Here is a 16,602-nt window from a genome sequence, read left to right on the forward strand (position 1 = left end):
CGCCTTATCTCAGTTCACTGGTCATGATGGCAACACCCTCCCATAGCACGCGCTCCAGCAGGTGTATCTCACTGATTATCTCTAAAGCCAACACCTCATTTGGCCGCCTTTCCTTCCAGTTCTCTGCTGCCTGTGACTGGAATGAATTGCAAAAATCGCTGAAGTTGGAGACTTATCTCCCGTACCAACTTTAAACATCTGCTATCTGAGCAGCTAACCGATCGCTGCATCTGTCCATAGTCCATCGGTAAATAGCCAACCCAATTTACCTACCTCATCCCCATACTGTTTTTATTTATTTACTTTTCTGCTCTTTTGCACACCAGTATCCCTACCTGCACATGACCATCTGTTCATTTATCACTCCAGTGTTAATCTGCTAAACTTTTTTTTCTACTGTGTTATTGACTTGGTTATTGTTTACTCCATGTGTAACTCTGTGTTGTCTTCACACTGCTATGCTTTATCTTGGCCAGGTCGCAGTTGTAAATGAGAACTTGTTCTCAACTAGCCTACTTGGTTAAATAAAGGTGAAATAAAAAATAAATAAACAATAGTAATTTACATAATTAACAATGTCTACACTGTATTTCTGATCAATTTGATGTTATTTTAATGGACAAAAAAATAGATTTTCTTTCAAAAACAAGGACATTTCTAAGGGACCCCAAACTTGTGTGTGTGTGTCACTATCCGTATCGCCAGAGCACCACAGGTTGAATTCCATGTGTTTAGCTGTGCTGTGGCTATGCCCTGCCTGCCTGTGGCTGAGTGATTGTACATGATCATGTCACAATGCCGTAGGCACAGCCCTGTCTGAACCCCCAGCCAGCCCCATTCTGCCATGCTAGTTCTTCTTTGTTTATGTGTGTGTGAATGGCTCCGCAGAGACCGCATGCCATTGCCAGCCAGTCAGGGAATAAGGACATGGAATGAAACATCTCAAGCTATATTATGTAATCTGGTGAAGTAGCCTGATATTTCCTTGTACAATTCCTGAATGGGAGTGTCCTCATCAGTGCCAGGTTTTATGTCGGGATCCATTTGTTGTCCTTTTTATCTTTCAGCATGAGATGTATATCTAGATGTATATCTACTACTGTAACATCACACTCTCTGCGGTCTGATTGGCTGTTCCTAAGAAGCAACATTGACATGATAGAATGTTAGTGTGTAGAAGGGAAAGAACTGGCTCTGTAGACGACACGCTGTAACAGAGAGGCGGGTTACATAAGACTGGCTGGGATGGAGAATGATGTTTAAACACATGCACAGTTTTAGTCCTGCACACTTCAGCTTGTTGAAATTTCCCTCTCAATCCCTCTGTCCTTTATCGCGCCACACACACACACACACCCCCACCCTGTGGTTATTATTACAATAAACACAAAGCAGTGTTTTTAATCCACCCGAGCCCCTTACTTCCTTAGTAATTACTATACCTCAAAGTCTCCCCCCCCCTCCTCCCCTCCATTCTTCCCTGTATGGCACCGCACCTTTCAATAGCTGCCTGTGAGTTCCCTTTAAACAAACACAATTGGTAAAGCCTCTGTTTCCTGTAGTTAGGTGTCTGGAGGAATTTAACTTCTTATTTTACACTACTACTTCGAAGCTTCTTGAATTTTCTTAAGGATTTAATCCTACAACTCCTGCCTACACTAATGTGTTCTTGAGCTGTTGCAGTTGGGTTATAAACTGAGGGAGAAGGATGAATCCTGCAGAGAAATGTGTTAGCTATATTTGTAATGTAACCAGTGTTGGGTGTTCACAGTGGAGTCCTGGGCTCTGTATAGCAGTAGGCAGACAGCAGTATGTAGGAAGTGTGTGGGTTGGCTCTACAGATGACTAATGCCTCTCGGTACATCTATATTCATTGTGAATCCTGTGAAACCATCAATGGCCTCTCCAGTGTTTATTATGCAGATCATAAATGCAGATGACATTAAGAGGGGTTCTCTGTCACTAATGTATGCATCATCTGATTAAACATATCTAACAAATGCATTAATATTCTTGCTTAGTGATATTTGCCCCACTTCAGTTGTTGGCTCTTCCAGATTTGTAGTGATTTGCCACTGTATTGTAAGGGATTTGTATGATGTGTATGCTTGTGTTTCAGATGGCTTGTGGAATCCAGACTCTCCTAAGGTGCTGAAGCTTGGGGTTCTGCCAGTGAAGGCCATGCTAGCTGTGGAGGGCCACGTCTGGGCTTCCTCTGGAGGACAAGTCTTCATCATTAGCACTAACACGCACACTGTGGAGGTAACTACACCATCTCTTTATCTCACTTCCTGTATGGATCCCTGCCTCTTTCTGTCTCATAACTTTTATGTCACCCAGAGGGTGTCACACACACATTCACACTGTTATGGAGGTACTTGTCTTTCCTTTCCTATCTCTAATATCTCGTAATCTCACCCTTTCTCATAACTCTTATCTGTACCTGACCAAGTCTCCCGTGTCTCTGTGTAGTTCAGGATACTGAGGCTCGTGTGAGAGAGAGAGGGCACAAATTCAATATCCTAGCTGCTTCCCAGGTTCATGAAAAAGGAATGTAGGACACGCTCGTGGTGGTGTAGAGAACACCTTTTATTACAGTTCAACTGCTACAAAGTGGGGTGGTCCAACTTGCAGCTCCAATCTCCTATTCAAATATTATATTCCAAGGCCTCTATAAAAAAAATATATATTAAGAGGTTGTGGCGTTGTACAAATATGAAGGATTTGAAGATGAAAATTGTGATGAACTCTGCTTGACCTCTTGATCTGTTTGTTTAACTGAAATTGAAATTATTTTGTCCATAACTCATTGGAGTTTCCTTCTGCGGTTGCAAAGATGTGGGTGTTGGTGCATTCATCACATTTTCTGGGCATGCTTCACGTTTCTGTTCTGATATTCTACCGTCCCACACCATGCATCTGCTCTGCTCAGTCTCTCTAGAGCATCGCTGGTTCTGGTAGCTTTACTCTTAAAGAGACAGTGCTATCTACTGTTGATGTGGATATGTTGCTCCCTGCTATTAACTGTGAAACCACTAGATGAGGTGTGGTTGGATTAGAGCCGTAGACATTAGAATGTAGAACGTGGCCGGAGGGCATGTCAGTTCTAGTTATGTATTTCTAGGTTACTAATTCTGGCCCAATCTCTGTGATATCATCTGCGCTTGGCTCTGGCTTAATTGCGTTAGAGCGGTATAGAGGAACCTGGGAGGGGTCTCTCGCTCCCTCTCTCCAGGCCCGGAGCGTTTTGTGTTGTTCTCTGTCCGTCCTGGAGTCACAGTCCGGGTCACAAGCACCTGCTGTCCGTCCTGGAATAACAACATCCCTCCCCTCCTCTGACACACAGTGACTCATAATCCAGTTAGTGTAATTAGGCTCATTACAGGACCACCTGCCTTTCTCCCCGAAGGCTTACACCCTGGCACCTACATGGGGAAAGGGGGGTGGAGGTAGAGCGGCAGGCAAAAAGGAACGAGTGGGAGAGACTGGGGTGAAGAGGAAGGAGAGAGACTGGTAGAGAAATGTGGACGGAGAGACAAAAGGAGGGGGAAAGGGAGAGGAGGAGGATAGAAGGGTCATCTGGGAAAAGGATAGAAGGGTCATCTGGGAGGTTCAAATGTATGTAGGTTCAGTGACACAATACCTGATCTTGTTGTTAATACTGGAACCCTGCTGCGAGGCCTGTGAGACTGTCCTTGGCCAAGTAGAGTTTCCCTTCGTTAACAGGGATGCGGGAGATTCCATGGCCGTACAGTAATGCCTCCCAGGTACTAGGCTGAGAAAATCGCAGGGAAATTACTTAAAAACAACTAAATCCACAATTGATATTCTTTCTGACTGATAGCAGTAGAACTGAGGCACAGAGTAGTCCATATTGGGTAAGCTGAAATGCCCTCAGTCATATTTGGCTTTGTAATTAGGGAAATAAAATTAAGGCAAGTTTATATGTGGATCTATGAGAAGCAGACAGGACTTTCCTCATAGCTCATATTTAGAGTAAAGCTGATGTCGCTATTGTGCTCAGCACTACCTACAACAATCATGCAAATCAAAACACAATTACTACCTCTCTAATGTTTACTTTAATGTCAATTGGAGTAACGTAGTCGATCTTGTATTATTTATGTATGGTTTCTCAAAATAATCCCTAGCCATAACAGTCAGTAACAGTAATATTATCTCCACTGTGTACCATTACTAGGATGTGGACAAGGCTCAGCATCAGGCTTACTGTCAGTGTGTCAGTGTGTTGTCACAGCTTAGACAGTACAGTGCAGATGATCTGTCTGTCTCCACCCTCTGAAATCACTTGGACAGCTGTATTATACATGAAGACTACTCCTCAGTGACTCGGTGATGTGTAAATATACTGGCATGCTAAATACAACCATGTAAAAGGCATTTCCTGTGTGAGATTGTTCAAGAGACATGATTCTTCCTGATTGGTGGCTAAGTTAGTAGGGTTTTCTCCCACTACTCTAAAAACAGACAACGCATTTGAAGAACTGAGCCATTGGGCTGTGCAGTATAATATCCTTTTTTCCTCTCTCCCTGTCAGAGGCAGTTGGAGGCCCACCAGGAGGAAGGCATGGTTGTATCCCACATGGTGGTGGCTGGGGTGGGTATCTGGATAGCCTTCAGCTCTGGGTCCACCCTCAGACTGTTCCACACGGAGACCCTGGAGCCTCTACAGGACATCAACGTCGCTACGCCTGTACACAACATACTGGCTGGTAATGATATCGTTGTCACAATTGTCACTTGTATGCCACAGCAGCACTTTCTGGCATGGTATTCAACACATGGTATGAACATCTTTGCTGCTGATACAAGACTCTCTAGTATAGGTCCTGCAAACTCCTTTTCTCTAGTACAGTAGAACACAGGAGGCTGCTGAGTGGAGGACAGCTTATAATAATCGCTGGAATGGCGTGAATGGAATGGTATCAAACACATAGAAACCATGTATTTGAGTTCAATTCCATTCCGTTCATTGCGTTCCAGCCATTACTATGAGCCCGTCCTCCCCAATTAAGGTGCCACCAACCTCCTGTGCAGTAGAACATACTTTCCAAATAGCAAAGCCACTCTCCACAGCTTAACCACACACTCAAAGGTGAACCTTACCTTTAGGATGTCAGTATACAGTTACATTGCTGTGCCAACCCTCAGCCTGCAGTACTGTGATTTATGGGTAATGCTGTGGTCTTATCAACTGTGTTTGCACAAACCACCAACACCCATGTCTTTGTTCTCTCTGTGTGTCCTCTAAACCAAGTCACTCAGTGACTGGATCCTGGGAATTAACTGTGTATTTCTCTGCAAGAACAGAGCAGAGTAGTCCTCTCAAAGTAGAAGTGGATCGCTTTTGACAGTCAGTCGTCAGGTCGTCGTGTACTTGGTGGGTTTTTCCCCAAATATACCCTCCACTTTTATCCGATGGTGCGGGTCTTTGTCATGATAAACGCAGTTTCAAAGGGCTGCCTCACACAGTGCCTGTCTGTAATTAGATGACATCACAGTCAGGTGTGTCCTCTGTGGTTGTGTTGTGACAGGTTGGTTGTTTCGGTCCACTTCAAAGAGTCCTGGGGTAGACAAAAAACCTGAGAACCTCTCATTCTGGTCCTTTATTGAACCATCAAACATTCCTTAACTCAACATTATCCCATTCTCTTCTAGGTTTTGTTTGGGGTGTGGGTGAGGGTAGCATACAGGTTTCAAGCCCCAATCTTGCAAAAATTTTACTTGAGAAGAGGACTGTCTGGGAGTGGGTGGGGAGGGGAAAATTGAAAACTAGCTGTTATTGGCAGAGTGTTTTGGAACTCTCTTAGTTATTGGTCTATTAACCAATTTACTGCATGGTGATGTCACCATGGAAAGCCAAAACTCCCGTCCTTGCAAACCTGCTGATTAGAAGGTCCTGTGTAGATTGTATTTTCAACCAGCAACTACCAGGAAGTAACACTTTTACAATGTTAGTTTCATCAACTGTTGTGCAATATGATATAAAACACAGGAAAACATCATTTTGACTGCAGTGGGTCTTTAAAATGTGTAAGTTTACAACTAATTCAAAGCTGTTTCAGATGTAGGCCAGACTACATGCTTATCAGTAGGTAGAGTTGTCTTTGTATCCGGTCACACAGAGAGGGGTAGGATAGTCATAGATCAAGTTAGCTCAGTTCGTGGAACATTTTGCAAGACTGTTTAGTCATGAATGGCGAGTACAGACCAGTCGGACTGTGTAAAGCCGCTTTGGGTTGGATAAAGGTTCCCAGTACACAGTAATCTGTGTTATTTCCCCAGTGCTGGGTCTGAGTTTGGTTAATACCCTTTGGATCAAGAATTGGATGTAGCTCAAGCTTCTGGGGGGAGGGGGGGGGGGGGGGGGGGACAGTCTACAGTCAACATACTATAATAACAGTATGTACTCTTATGTACAGTCGGAATTAATATTACATTGTGTGTCATAATCCCATACAAGCACTATGATGTATGTACAGTGGGGACCAAAGTGATTGACTACCCTTGATAAAAATGAGCAATAATAACTGCAAAGGAAAAGTGTATCACTCGCTCACCATTAACAATGTGTTTTATTTAAGTTCAAAGTTCAAAGAAAGATGTTTCAGGCCACAATGGCCTTCATTAGTTGCACCTCGATGTACATTGGTTCTGCACCCTCTTCTTTCAATAATAACTGTAGAATATAAGACATTTCAAATACAAGCTATATTTTATGCTAGATTTGGGGGTGTAAATTGTATGTTTTATACTAATACTAAATTGCTCAGAGAAAGAGTTTAACAAGTAATAGTTTTTTTCTCAAAGGTCAGGGTCAAATTATATGATCTTTGTTTGACCCTCTGCGACTTTTCTCACTCATCATTATTCATGATTTATTCAGGATTATCCTTAATCATGGTAGCATCCACATTAATGTAGATGTGTTTAGGAACATATTTTACGCTTATTTACAATAAAAGTGACTCCAAAATGACACTACATTATTTACCATTTATTTCTATAGGGCACAAAATGATCTGAAACACAACCAAAATGAATTGCAAATGCATCCAACACGTTTGTACAGTCACAAGCGTGATGTAGTCCTTGTGTGCTAGGAATATGGGACCAAATACAAAACGTTTTACTCTTTTATTAGAATCTTTAGGGGTGTCAATCATTTTGACCCCTACCTTTTTTTGAGAAGAAAAAAATTGTATTACTTTTAAACAATCTCTCTCTCCTGATCAATTGTATTAGTATAAAATAATATAATGTACTTTTTTTTTAGAGCATTAATATAGCTGTCTTTTTTATTATTTATTTTATACAGTCATTATTGCTCATCTTTATCAGGGGTGTCAACAATTTCAACCTCCACTGAATATATATGTAGTGTATGTAGTTACCTTCTCTGTTGCTACATCAGTTGCTGTTACCATAGTAACACACTTATTGCTACCGAGTCCTGTAACTTGGCGAAATCATACGTCGTTTGTTGTTTCAGTATGACAAGTTTGATTTGTCCTTTATGCTGGTGAAGCTCGCCTCAAACATCTTAGCGACGGCCAGATGGCAGTCAGAAAGACGAGCAGCAGCCCAGAGTGAGGATCTCCATCAGAGCCAGCTGTGTTGTGAATAGTAATCTGTTGTCAGAGCTCTGTGTCCTACATCAGTCTAGAGGACTAGTCGTAATCTTTCTCTCCTATCTGTGGCTGCTCTTTAATATTGCTACAACAGCTCGGTTGGTTTGATTTGAGTTTTTGGGGTTTGATCCTGTATATTGTCAGTTTCAGCTGCTGGTTCCCTGTCATCAGCTGTACTGTCAGCCGTATTATAAGGGTTGCTCCGCGTTTTGAGGTTCCTGTTTATTGTCCTCAGTTCCTCACCTCTGAAGTTGTAAAGTATTTTGAAGATGCCGTCCAGTCGACTGTTTTTGAGCTCAAGTTTGAATTCCATTATTTTAACTCTTAACTCTATTTGACTCAGCTGTGGAGTGTTTTATATAGTGACAGCTGCTGTGGCTCTGGATCAGTCGGTGTGTGTGTGTGTGTGTGTGTGTGTCACCAGTAATGACTAACCTACAGTAACATATCGGTCTTCTTTGAAAAGCATAATAAACAGTGCTATCGTTAGCTGAGTTCTGCCCATTGTTTATAATCCCTAGACTGTGTATACTTAGTTGAGTATTTTACTGGCCTCATCCATTATTACCATAAGGTTTTGTGTACCCTATTAAATATATTTACTTTCAAAGAGAGATTAGACACAAAGAAGTGCACCATATGGGCGTTAGATAATATTTGATAACCAATTTAAGCAGTTGAATGTAATATATTGCATTAGAGTAAGGGACAATATCATGGCTTCAAGCACAGCAAACCTTGTGTTAAATCTTGGCATATGTCCCATTGTGCATGGTTTACTTGCATATAGTGCTCCAGTATTTGATTATGCAATCGAATCAAGGCTTGCATAAACCTAAGGGTCTCTTAGGGATCACTTTGTGGTAGTTTGTGGAAAAGCAAGAGTACACTTTCATTCAGTACAGCATGCTTTCAATATCCAGTCAGTAACTAACCCTACCCTACACCTACCCTTCTGGGAAACTCAGCCCAACACCAATCTTGAGGTTGAGCAAGGGTTTTCAACACAGATGTGAATGATAAAGCCAGTCTGGAATAATTTAAGACTCCTTGGTCCCATTAACTAATAAGAGACATCAACCACAGAGTTTCTCTTGAATTAGAGACCTCAGACCAGCGACTTGAAAGACTTCCTCCTCTAGGCCAAGCAGGGTCTCTTACGGTCTGTGTGTATCACCAAAGAGCTGACTTCCTCTGATAACGGCACTGTGTTAATGCCCTATCTACAGTATCTCTCTGTCATGGGACTCTGTTTGTTTTTCTTCCTTAAAGTGGAACAGCCAACTGAACCAACCCCCACTGCACCACTTTGCCAGTTCTCTTCAACCATGGTTTGAACTGGCGGCCTGCACTGGCTAAACATCTGAATGTGATTTGTCAGGGCAAGTTCAGATTTCTCTCTGTGGAGGGAATTGTATTGTATGCCCCTATAAGCCTGGATTTGTCTCCTGTTCTGGGCTTTTCCACAATGTTCCACCCAGGTACTTATTCTTCAGTTGTTGGCAGCTGCTGCTAGATTGATTGACTAGGCTTGAGAACGTATTGGATCTGCAGAGCCTGCTGACTCAAACCGTAGTGTCATTCAAGCTGGAACTTCACTGGGCCATGGTGGGCGTGGTAGGGGACCGGACGATCAATACCTGTTGAGAGTGAAGGGTGATGGATGCTTGTTGATTTAGAACTGGAGTGTTTTATTTCAAACTCTGGATGGAACTCCAGATGCACCCATACATACTGTGTGAACAAACAACCGGAACCAAGACAGACTAACTACACACTATTTGTGTATTTACAGGGTTTCAGAAGTCTAGCAGAGAGCGGTAAGACAATGTGTGTTAAGTGAACTAGGTTTCTCAGCAGTTTAGAGAAGTTGCAGACCTGCAGTTTGGCTTGTTTTAGGAAACACAGGTTCAGACAGGGGTTTTTAGTTGGGAGGGTGACGTCACCAAATATCTGGAAGGATTTCACGGTTGCTGGCGTAGAATGGAGTGTTAAATGTCCTCCGCGCTCCAGGTGGGGTTGTCCTTCTCATGCTCGCTCATGTTGGAACGATCCCTCAAATCCTTTGATTGCACTGAGGAATTCCAGAGAACCGGTATTTCAGAGAACTGTGGTCTCTGAGTGTAATTAGGTTATAGCTGTTTTCATTTGAATTTCACAATGATTGCTCAAACGCCCATGCTTTGGTGATTCTTTTACAATACCTCCTCTGCCCTTCCTTAACCCTTTACAGTGTTTTTGGTTTGGTCAATTTCGATTTGGGAAAATCTCCCAGAAACCCTGCTCGATATATGGCTTGTTTCTTCATTGTGTATTTGATGTTCCCTAGAAGACAAGTCTGTCGTGAGTGCAGGAGAGGAGGTTCTGTATCACTGGCTTTGTTCAGGCCTGATCCAAATACACAGCCATGCGGACATTAATGGGGACAAACATGTTGAGGCCAGGAAACAGCACCTCCAGACCCTTCATTACCGCACTAGCTCTGGGACTGTCTTTCACCTCTCCGCATGGTCACCCAGCGGCCTGGACACAGGAAGAGATTGTAGGGTTGTAGCCTCTCTGTCGCTGGTCCCAGATTTTGGCCTGATATGAACCATTTCTCTAATGAGATGGGATCAGTGTTTAATATCTAACCCACCCCCAACTAGGGCTGTTATGGTGACCATATTACCGCCACACCGGAAGTCACAAGTAATTAGGCTTTTTCAAGCTCTGATGCTGATGGTCATCAGTAGCCTACCGAACTTGCTAACTGCCTCAGCACTCTCATAGTCTCTCTAATCACTTAGCCATCAATGCAAATGTACTCCAATCAAATCCAACACGTCACGAGAGCCCATGAGCTCATGTTGTGCAACATTTCTACTGTCCTATTAAAAATAGGAGGATCTCATCAACTTTCTATAGGCTAGGTCTACTATATTTATTCATCAACTTTCTTAATATTAAGCACATTGCTTTGCTTCACAACAGTAGTATAGCCTATCTGGCTGGCATGAAAATAAACCATGGGGGAAAGTGTCCTCCATTCTCTATTTAAGTGCATTAGATGACGTGTATTTTTTCCCGCTGCCCCTGTTCTGAGACAGGTGCATGATAATGGTCCATTCTAAATCAAAACTAATTCCCCCCATATTATTTAGTATATGTAAAGACAATATTAGTTGCGTCCCCCATAGGCCTATATGATTTGATGAGGTTTGTATCACAACTGAAGTGGCCAAATTACCTTTTCAAAATTAAGCACATTAATACGCTTTACAACTAATGTCGAGCCTAACTGGCATACATAGGCGGTGTGTGAATTTTAAGTTTGGGGAAGATGATATTCACCCTAAAAATGCACCTTCTATAATAAAGCATTACATGCATAATAGCATTTGTGGTAACTTTTGAGGTGTTTTCCCGCTAATTGATTGCATTTTGGAACTTACTGCCATGTGCACGTTGCTGTGCTTATAATGTGAAGAAATGGCCTATTCATTTATCAACGTTTTAAGCTAAAAGTTCTTATCTGTTGCGTCAGCCTCATTGCTTTTAAAAGGTTATTTGATGCAAGTGGTCCAATTAATTTGAGATCTATCGCATCTGACAATTGTCCCAGACTATGTTTGGAATATTTATTAATCAATAGAATAGGTCAACTTTTGTGCTATGGGGTATAGTAGATTGCCATAATCATAAAGCTAGTGCTTTTGCTGTTCATTAGGCCTACTCATCTTGTTGGCTGACGAAAAGTACATGTGGACAGTTAAAATATGAAGGATGCGCACAGTTGCGTCCCTGATGTCTGTCTTCATTTGTAGCCTACTTCTTAGCTGAGATGGATGCCTGTGAGAAGAACCCCATCACATGACGGGGATTGGCTAATAAGAATTGAGATATTTTGAGAGAGCCATGTGAGTGAGAGGCGCTTCGGAACATGCAGCGGGGAAAAGGGAATTATAATGAATATATTCAGCCCAGGGACACACTGGCCACAAAAGGCATGGATGTTTTTAGGGGGCATTATGGTCAGACTAGGGGGATGCCGCCGGGAAATTCAAGGCATTATCAAGTGTTTGTCTAATTCTGAATGAGAGACTGATGAAGTGTGTACAGCCTGCACAAGAAACAAAGCAGAGCGCATGCCTTTCATAGTTGCATCATTTAGCCTTAGTGTATATTAAACATCAAACATATATAGCCCAATGTTTTGTAGAACAACTAAAGTTGTATAAATAACTCTAAATGAAGCATATAGGAGTGCCTGTTTCCGGGTTAACCGCTCAACACAGAAAAGCTGCATGTGCGCTCTCCCTCCAGAAATCGTTTGTAGAAAAGATCCTTTCTATTTTATTCAGCTATGTTCAATTGTATTCTTCACACTATAACATAATATACAATAATGCAAATCTTGTCTGCTAAATGAACTAGTGTAGCCCACATGGCATTGCCAGAGCACGGCCTAACATAAGGACAACTCAGAGTATGCTATTCTGTTATTCTGAAATTGACAACATTTTCTTCATATCATGTTTCTTTAGACCTGTCTAAAATATATAATGGATTTATTGTGATGGTGTAGGCTATATTACATGGATTTATTTGAGTTTTTAAAAGATGTTCCAAAGGTCAACATCAGTGGATTGTGGGCTATGTGTGGAAGCCAGCAGATGCAAATGTGTTTATGTAAAATACCGGTCAATTACCAGGAGGCCAGGAGACAGTTATTTGCTTGACAAACACCGGCTGGCAAAATGTCATGACCGCCACATCCTTACCCCCTACCCCCCTGCTAGTGTACTGTACAGTCGTGGCCAAAAGTTTTGAGAATGACACAAATATTCATTTTCAGTCTGCTGCCTCAGTTTGTATGATGGCAATTTGCATATACTCCAGAATGTTATGAAGAGTGATCAGATGAATTGCAATTAATTGCAAAGTCCCTCTGCCATGCAAATGAACTGAATTCCCCCCCCAAAAAAATTCAGTGCATTTCAGCCCTGCCACAAAAGGACCAGCTGACATGTCAGTGATTCTCTCATTAACACAGGTGTGAGTGTTGATGACGACAAGGCTGGAGATCACGCTGTCATGCTGATTGAGTTTGAATAACAGACTGGAAGCTTCAAAAGGAGGCTAGTGCTTGGAATCATTGTTCTTCCTCTGTCAACCATGGTTACCTGCAAGGAAACACGTGCCATCATCATTGCTTTGCACAAAAATGGCTTCACAGGCAAGGATATTGCTGCCAGTAAGATTGCACCGAAATCATCCATTTATCGGATCATCAAGAACTTCAAGGAGAGTGGTTCAATTGTTGTGAAGAAGGCTTCAGAGCGCCGAAGAAAGTCCAGCAAGCGCCAGGACCGTCTCCTAAAGTTGATTCGGCTGCAGGGGCACCACCAGTACAGAGCTTGCTCAGGAATGGCAGCAGGTAGGGGTGAGTGCATCTGCATGCACAGTGAGGTGAAGACTTTTGGAGGATGGCCTGGTGTCAAGAAGGGCAGCAAAGAAGCCACTTCTCTCCAGGAAAAAACATCAGGGACAGACTGATATTCTGCAAAAGGTACAGGGATTGGACTGCTGAGGACTGGGGTAAAGTCATTTTCTCTGACTCCCCTTTCCTATTGTTTGGGGCATCTGGAAAAAAGCTTGTCTGGAGAAGACAAGGTGAGCACTACCATCAGTCCTGTGTCATGCCAACAGTAAAGCATCCTGAGGCCATTCATGTGTGGGGTTGCTTCTCAGCCAAGGGAGTGGGCTCACTCACAATTTTGCCTAAGAACACAGCCATGAATAAAGAATGGTACCAACACATCCTCTAAGAGCAACTTGTCTCAACCATCCAGGAACAGTTTGGTGACGAACAATGCCTTTTCCAGCATGATGGAGCACCTTGCCATAAGGCAAAAATGATAACTTAAGTTGCTCGGGGAACAAAACATTGATATTGTTGATCCAGGACCAGGAAACTCCCCAGACCTTATTCCCATTGAGAACTTGTGGTCAATCCTCAAGAGGTGGGTGGACAAACAAAAACCCACAAATGCTGACAAACTCCAAGCATTTATTATGCAAGAATGGGCTGCCATCAGTCAGGATGTGGCCCAGAAGTTAATTGACAGCAAGCCAGGGCGGATTGCAGAGGTCTTGAAAAAGAAGGTTCAACACTGCAAATATTGACTCAGTGTCAACTTCATGTAATTGTCAATAAAAAGCCTTTTTCACTTATGAAATGCTTGTAATTATACTTCAGTTTTCCATAGTAACATCTGACAAAAATATCTAAAGACACTGAAGCAGCAAACTTTGGAAACTAATATTTATGTCATTCTCAACTTTTGGCCACGACTGTACTATGGGCTTAATGTTTTCTATCTGGACCCCCTGCCTTGCTAGTGGAATATCAGTGTAGACTATAGGCCTAATGTTTTCTATCTGCGCCCCCTACTGTAATCCAGCGTGCTAGTTGTGGGGGATAAGTGCAGATCAAAGTAGACGTCTGGTGTGGGATCAGGAACAGGCCCGGGCTGTGTTGATGCTGGTCCCGGTTTATTTTGGTTTGGTCTATGGGTGGGGAACTTCAAATATTATGAAAGGAGGAAGTCAAGAAATGCACCCCTGTGTGTGTGTGTGTGTGTGTGTGTTTCTGGTAACTGTGGACCCTCATTGTAAGCACATGTGCAGAGATGGGTTTTTCTGTGCTGGGTGCGTAGTTTAGTGACTGACTGACTGACCGGCTGGTACTGTAGACTCAGGATGTTCTTCAGAGGGGTGAACTCTGGGTGTCAGGCAGATGGATCAGCGGATGATTTGGCCAAGGCCCTGGGGGGGGGGGTTGTGGGAGGGAGGTGACTCGAGCTGCAATGTATAATGGGTAGTGCCACTCACAACTGGAGCCTTGACAGGCTCTCAAACAGAGTTATAGCTGTCTGTATTGAGTGTGTTGTCAAAATGCTTTTGCACATTTGTCTGTTCACTCTTTGTAGAGTGACGAGCTTGTTCCCATGGTAAAGTTAATATGTAAATGAGTGCCAAGTTCCACCTAATAAGTCACTAAACATTGTTCGTCAGAAGACACAATTTATCACCGTCCTCTGAAGGTGCATTTAGCTTAACAATTACTTTGTTTACAGTACAAAGTGACATTTCATACTGAATTGATTTGTGACTGAGGGGGAGGACAGGACACACGTAGTCCTTTCTGTCCCAGCGTGCTCCAGGCTTTCTGAATAGAACCACAGTTGCTTGTTTAATTACCATTTTACGGTTCACTCATTCTCTTATACTTTTTTTGTTTTGTTTGTGTGACTCAAAGCGGACTATAATCGAATAGTGAGGAGTTTAATTGTTTTCATTTTTTATTCCTGCTTCTCTTTTGGTTGCCTGGGAGACCATTGGCTGTTAAGCGGTATTGCCCTAGTAACCTCCCCACACACAGAGCAGAAATACCTCCCTCTTTTCAACTGTACTCTACCACAGCTCACAGGAAGTGGCCAATCGAGTGTTCTTTTTCTTTTCTGAGACATGATTCTACTTCTGAATCTCCTACTGTGTTATGGTGTGAGGTCAAACGGCTTGACTCCAGAAATCGTTCTTGAAGGTCAACTATTACCTATTTAAATATAAACTTTTTTTTCCCTCATAATTTGACAAAACCATGTGGTCAGAACATTTTGTGCAATACTACAGCCCACTGGATTACTTCTCTCTACAACTTCTTCCAGAATGTAATTAATATTCTGCAGATTCAGGTTATGACGATGTGTATTTTCTGGCCATAGGAAACCAGAGGGTCTCTGTGAGCAGTCTGCTGGTATGTCATGGTCTGCTGCTGGTGGGGACCAACCTGGGGGTGACAGTGGCCCTCTCTGTCCCTAGACTACAGGGCATCCCTAAGGTCACAGGTGGGTGCATCTTCATCTGAAGATTATTCCAGATTATCAAAACATCCCAATGATGATTTCTATGGCAATCCATCCATTTGGTGTCATAGTTTTGGGGTTAAAGAGGAGATTTGGGAAGGGGTGCTTTAAGGACTTTGATAGCCAATAGTATGTCATTGTAAATGGAGCACAACATGGATTAATGGGCCCCAGTCATTTTCGTTCAGGTCCCAGCCCTGCCTGGTTAGTTTAGTGTAGCCTTTCTCACAATGATACTGCCTCTTAATTGATATAATGACTCAAAGCCAATTTCCGTGTGCCTCCGGTCTACAGAATTCTTAGTCTCTGGAGGCTTCTGCCAAAAGCAGGCAATTTCAAACATATGTAGTTATTACCAGTATTATCCAGTAACGTTAGCTGTTGATTAGTGCATTTGTATGTGTGTATGGAGTAATGTGTGTCTGGATATTTGGATGTCGTAGGACGGGGCATGGTATCTTTCCATGCCCACCACGGCCCAGTGAAGTTCCTCACCATGGCAGCCGCCGTGTGCAACCGGCCCTCAGGCAACTCAGACAGCCCAGGCAGCAGCCCACCCAGCCAGCCAGGGGACACCCAGGACGGGGAGGCCTCCCCACCTCCACCCCCAGGCTCCACACCCAGTCCTGCTGCTACTCAGGGCCGGGGAGTGTGGCTGGGGGAGGCAGGCTGCTCCTCCATGGCCCTCCATGACTCCCTGTCCTCCTCCTGTGGCTCCCTGGCTCTGTCACAGGGCTCTCTGGAGCACGGGCCTGAGGACGGGGCCATCTATGACCTGGTCAATGACCCAGCCAATCACCAGAGGGGCAGGAGGGTCAAGAAGGTGAACGTCAGCTCTCTGCTTGTGGTGTCGGGGGGGCTGGGTCACCGCAGGGTCAACAGGAAGAGCAAACAGTCCCGCCAGGAGGAGACTGTGTCCACCATTATGGTGTGGCAGATCCCTCTTCTCAACATGTAAGAGACTAAAGACTAACTACCACAGTGCAGCAAGGTGAGTGGGACCATAGTCACTGCAGTAGTCACTAGTGTTAATGGTTTAA

General features: G+C 43.3%; 1 protein-coding gene across 4 annotated transcripts in view; it reads left to right on the forward strand.

Moving 5' to 3' along the window:
- Window positions 1-16,602, forward strand: part of LOC110505397 (rho guanine nucleotide exchange factor 10) — a 92,065-nt gene that overhangs the window by 73,074 nt on the left and 2,389 nt on the right. For all 4 annotated transcript variants that reach the window (XM_021584588.2, XM_021584589.2, XM_021584590.2 and 1 more), the window contains 4 exons: window positions 2,120-2,262; window positions 4,559-4,733; window positions 15,422-15,544; window positions 16,006-16,553. In XM_021584588.2, the coding sequence (XP_021440263.2) occupies window positions 2,120-2,262; window positions 4,559-4,733; window positions 15,422-15,544; window positions 16,006-16,520 (956 nt within the window). In that variant the 3' untranslated portion in view covers window positions 16,521-16,553. The remainder of the gene's footprint in view (window positions 1-2,119; window positions 2,263-4,558; window positions 4,734-15,421; window positions 15,545-16,005; window positions 16,554-16,602) is intronic.

The sequence above is a fragment of the Oncorhynchus mykiss genome, chromosome 25 (genome assembly GCF_013265735.2).
Source record: "Oncorhynchus mykiss isolate Arlee chromosome 25, USDA_OmykA_1.1, whole genome shotgun sequence".
NCBI lineage: Eukaryota > Metazoa > Chordata > Actinopteri > Salmoniformes > Salmonidae > Oncorhynchus > Oncorhynchus mykiss.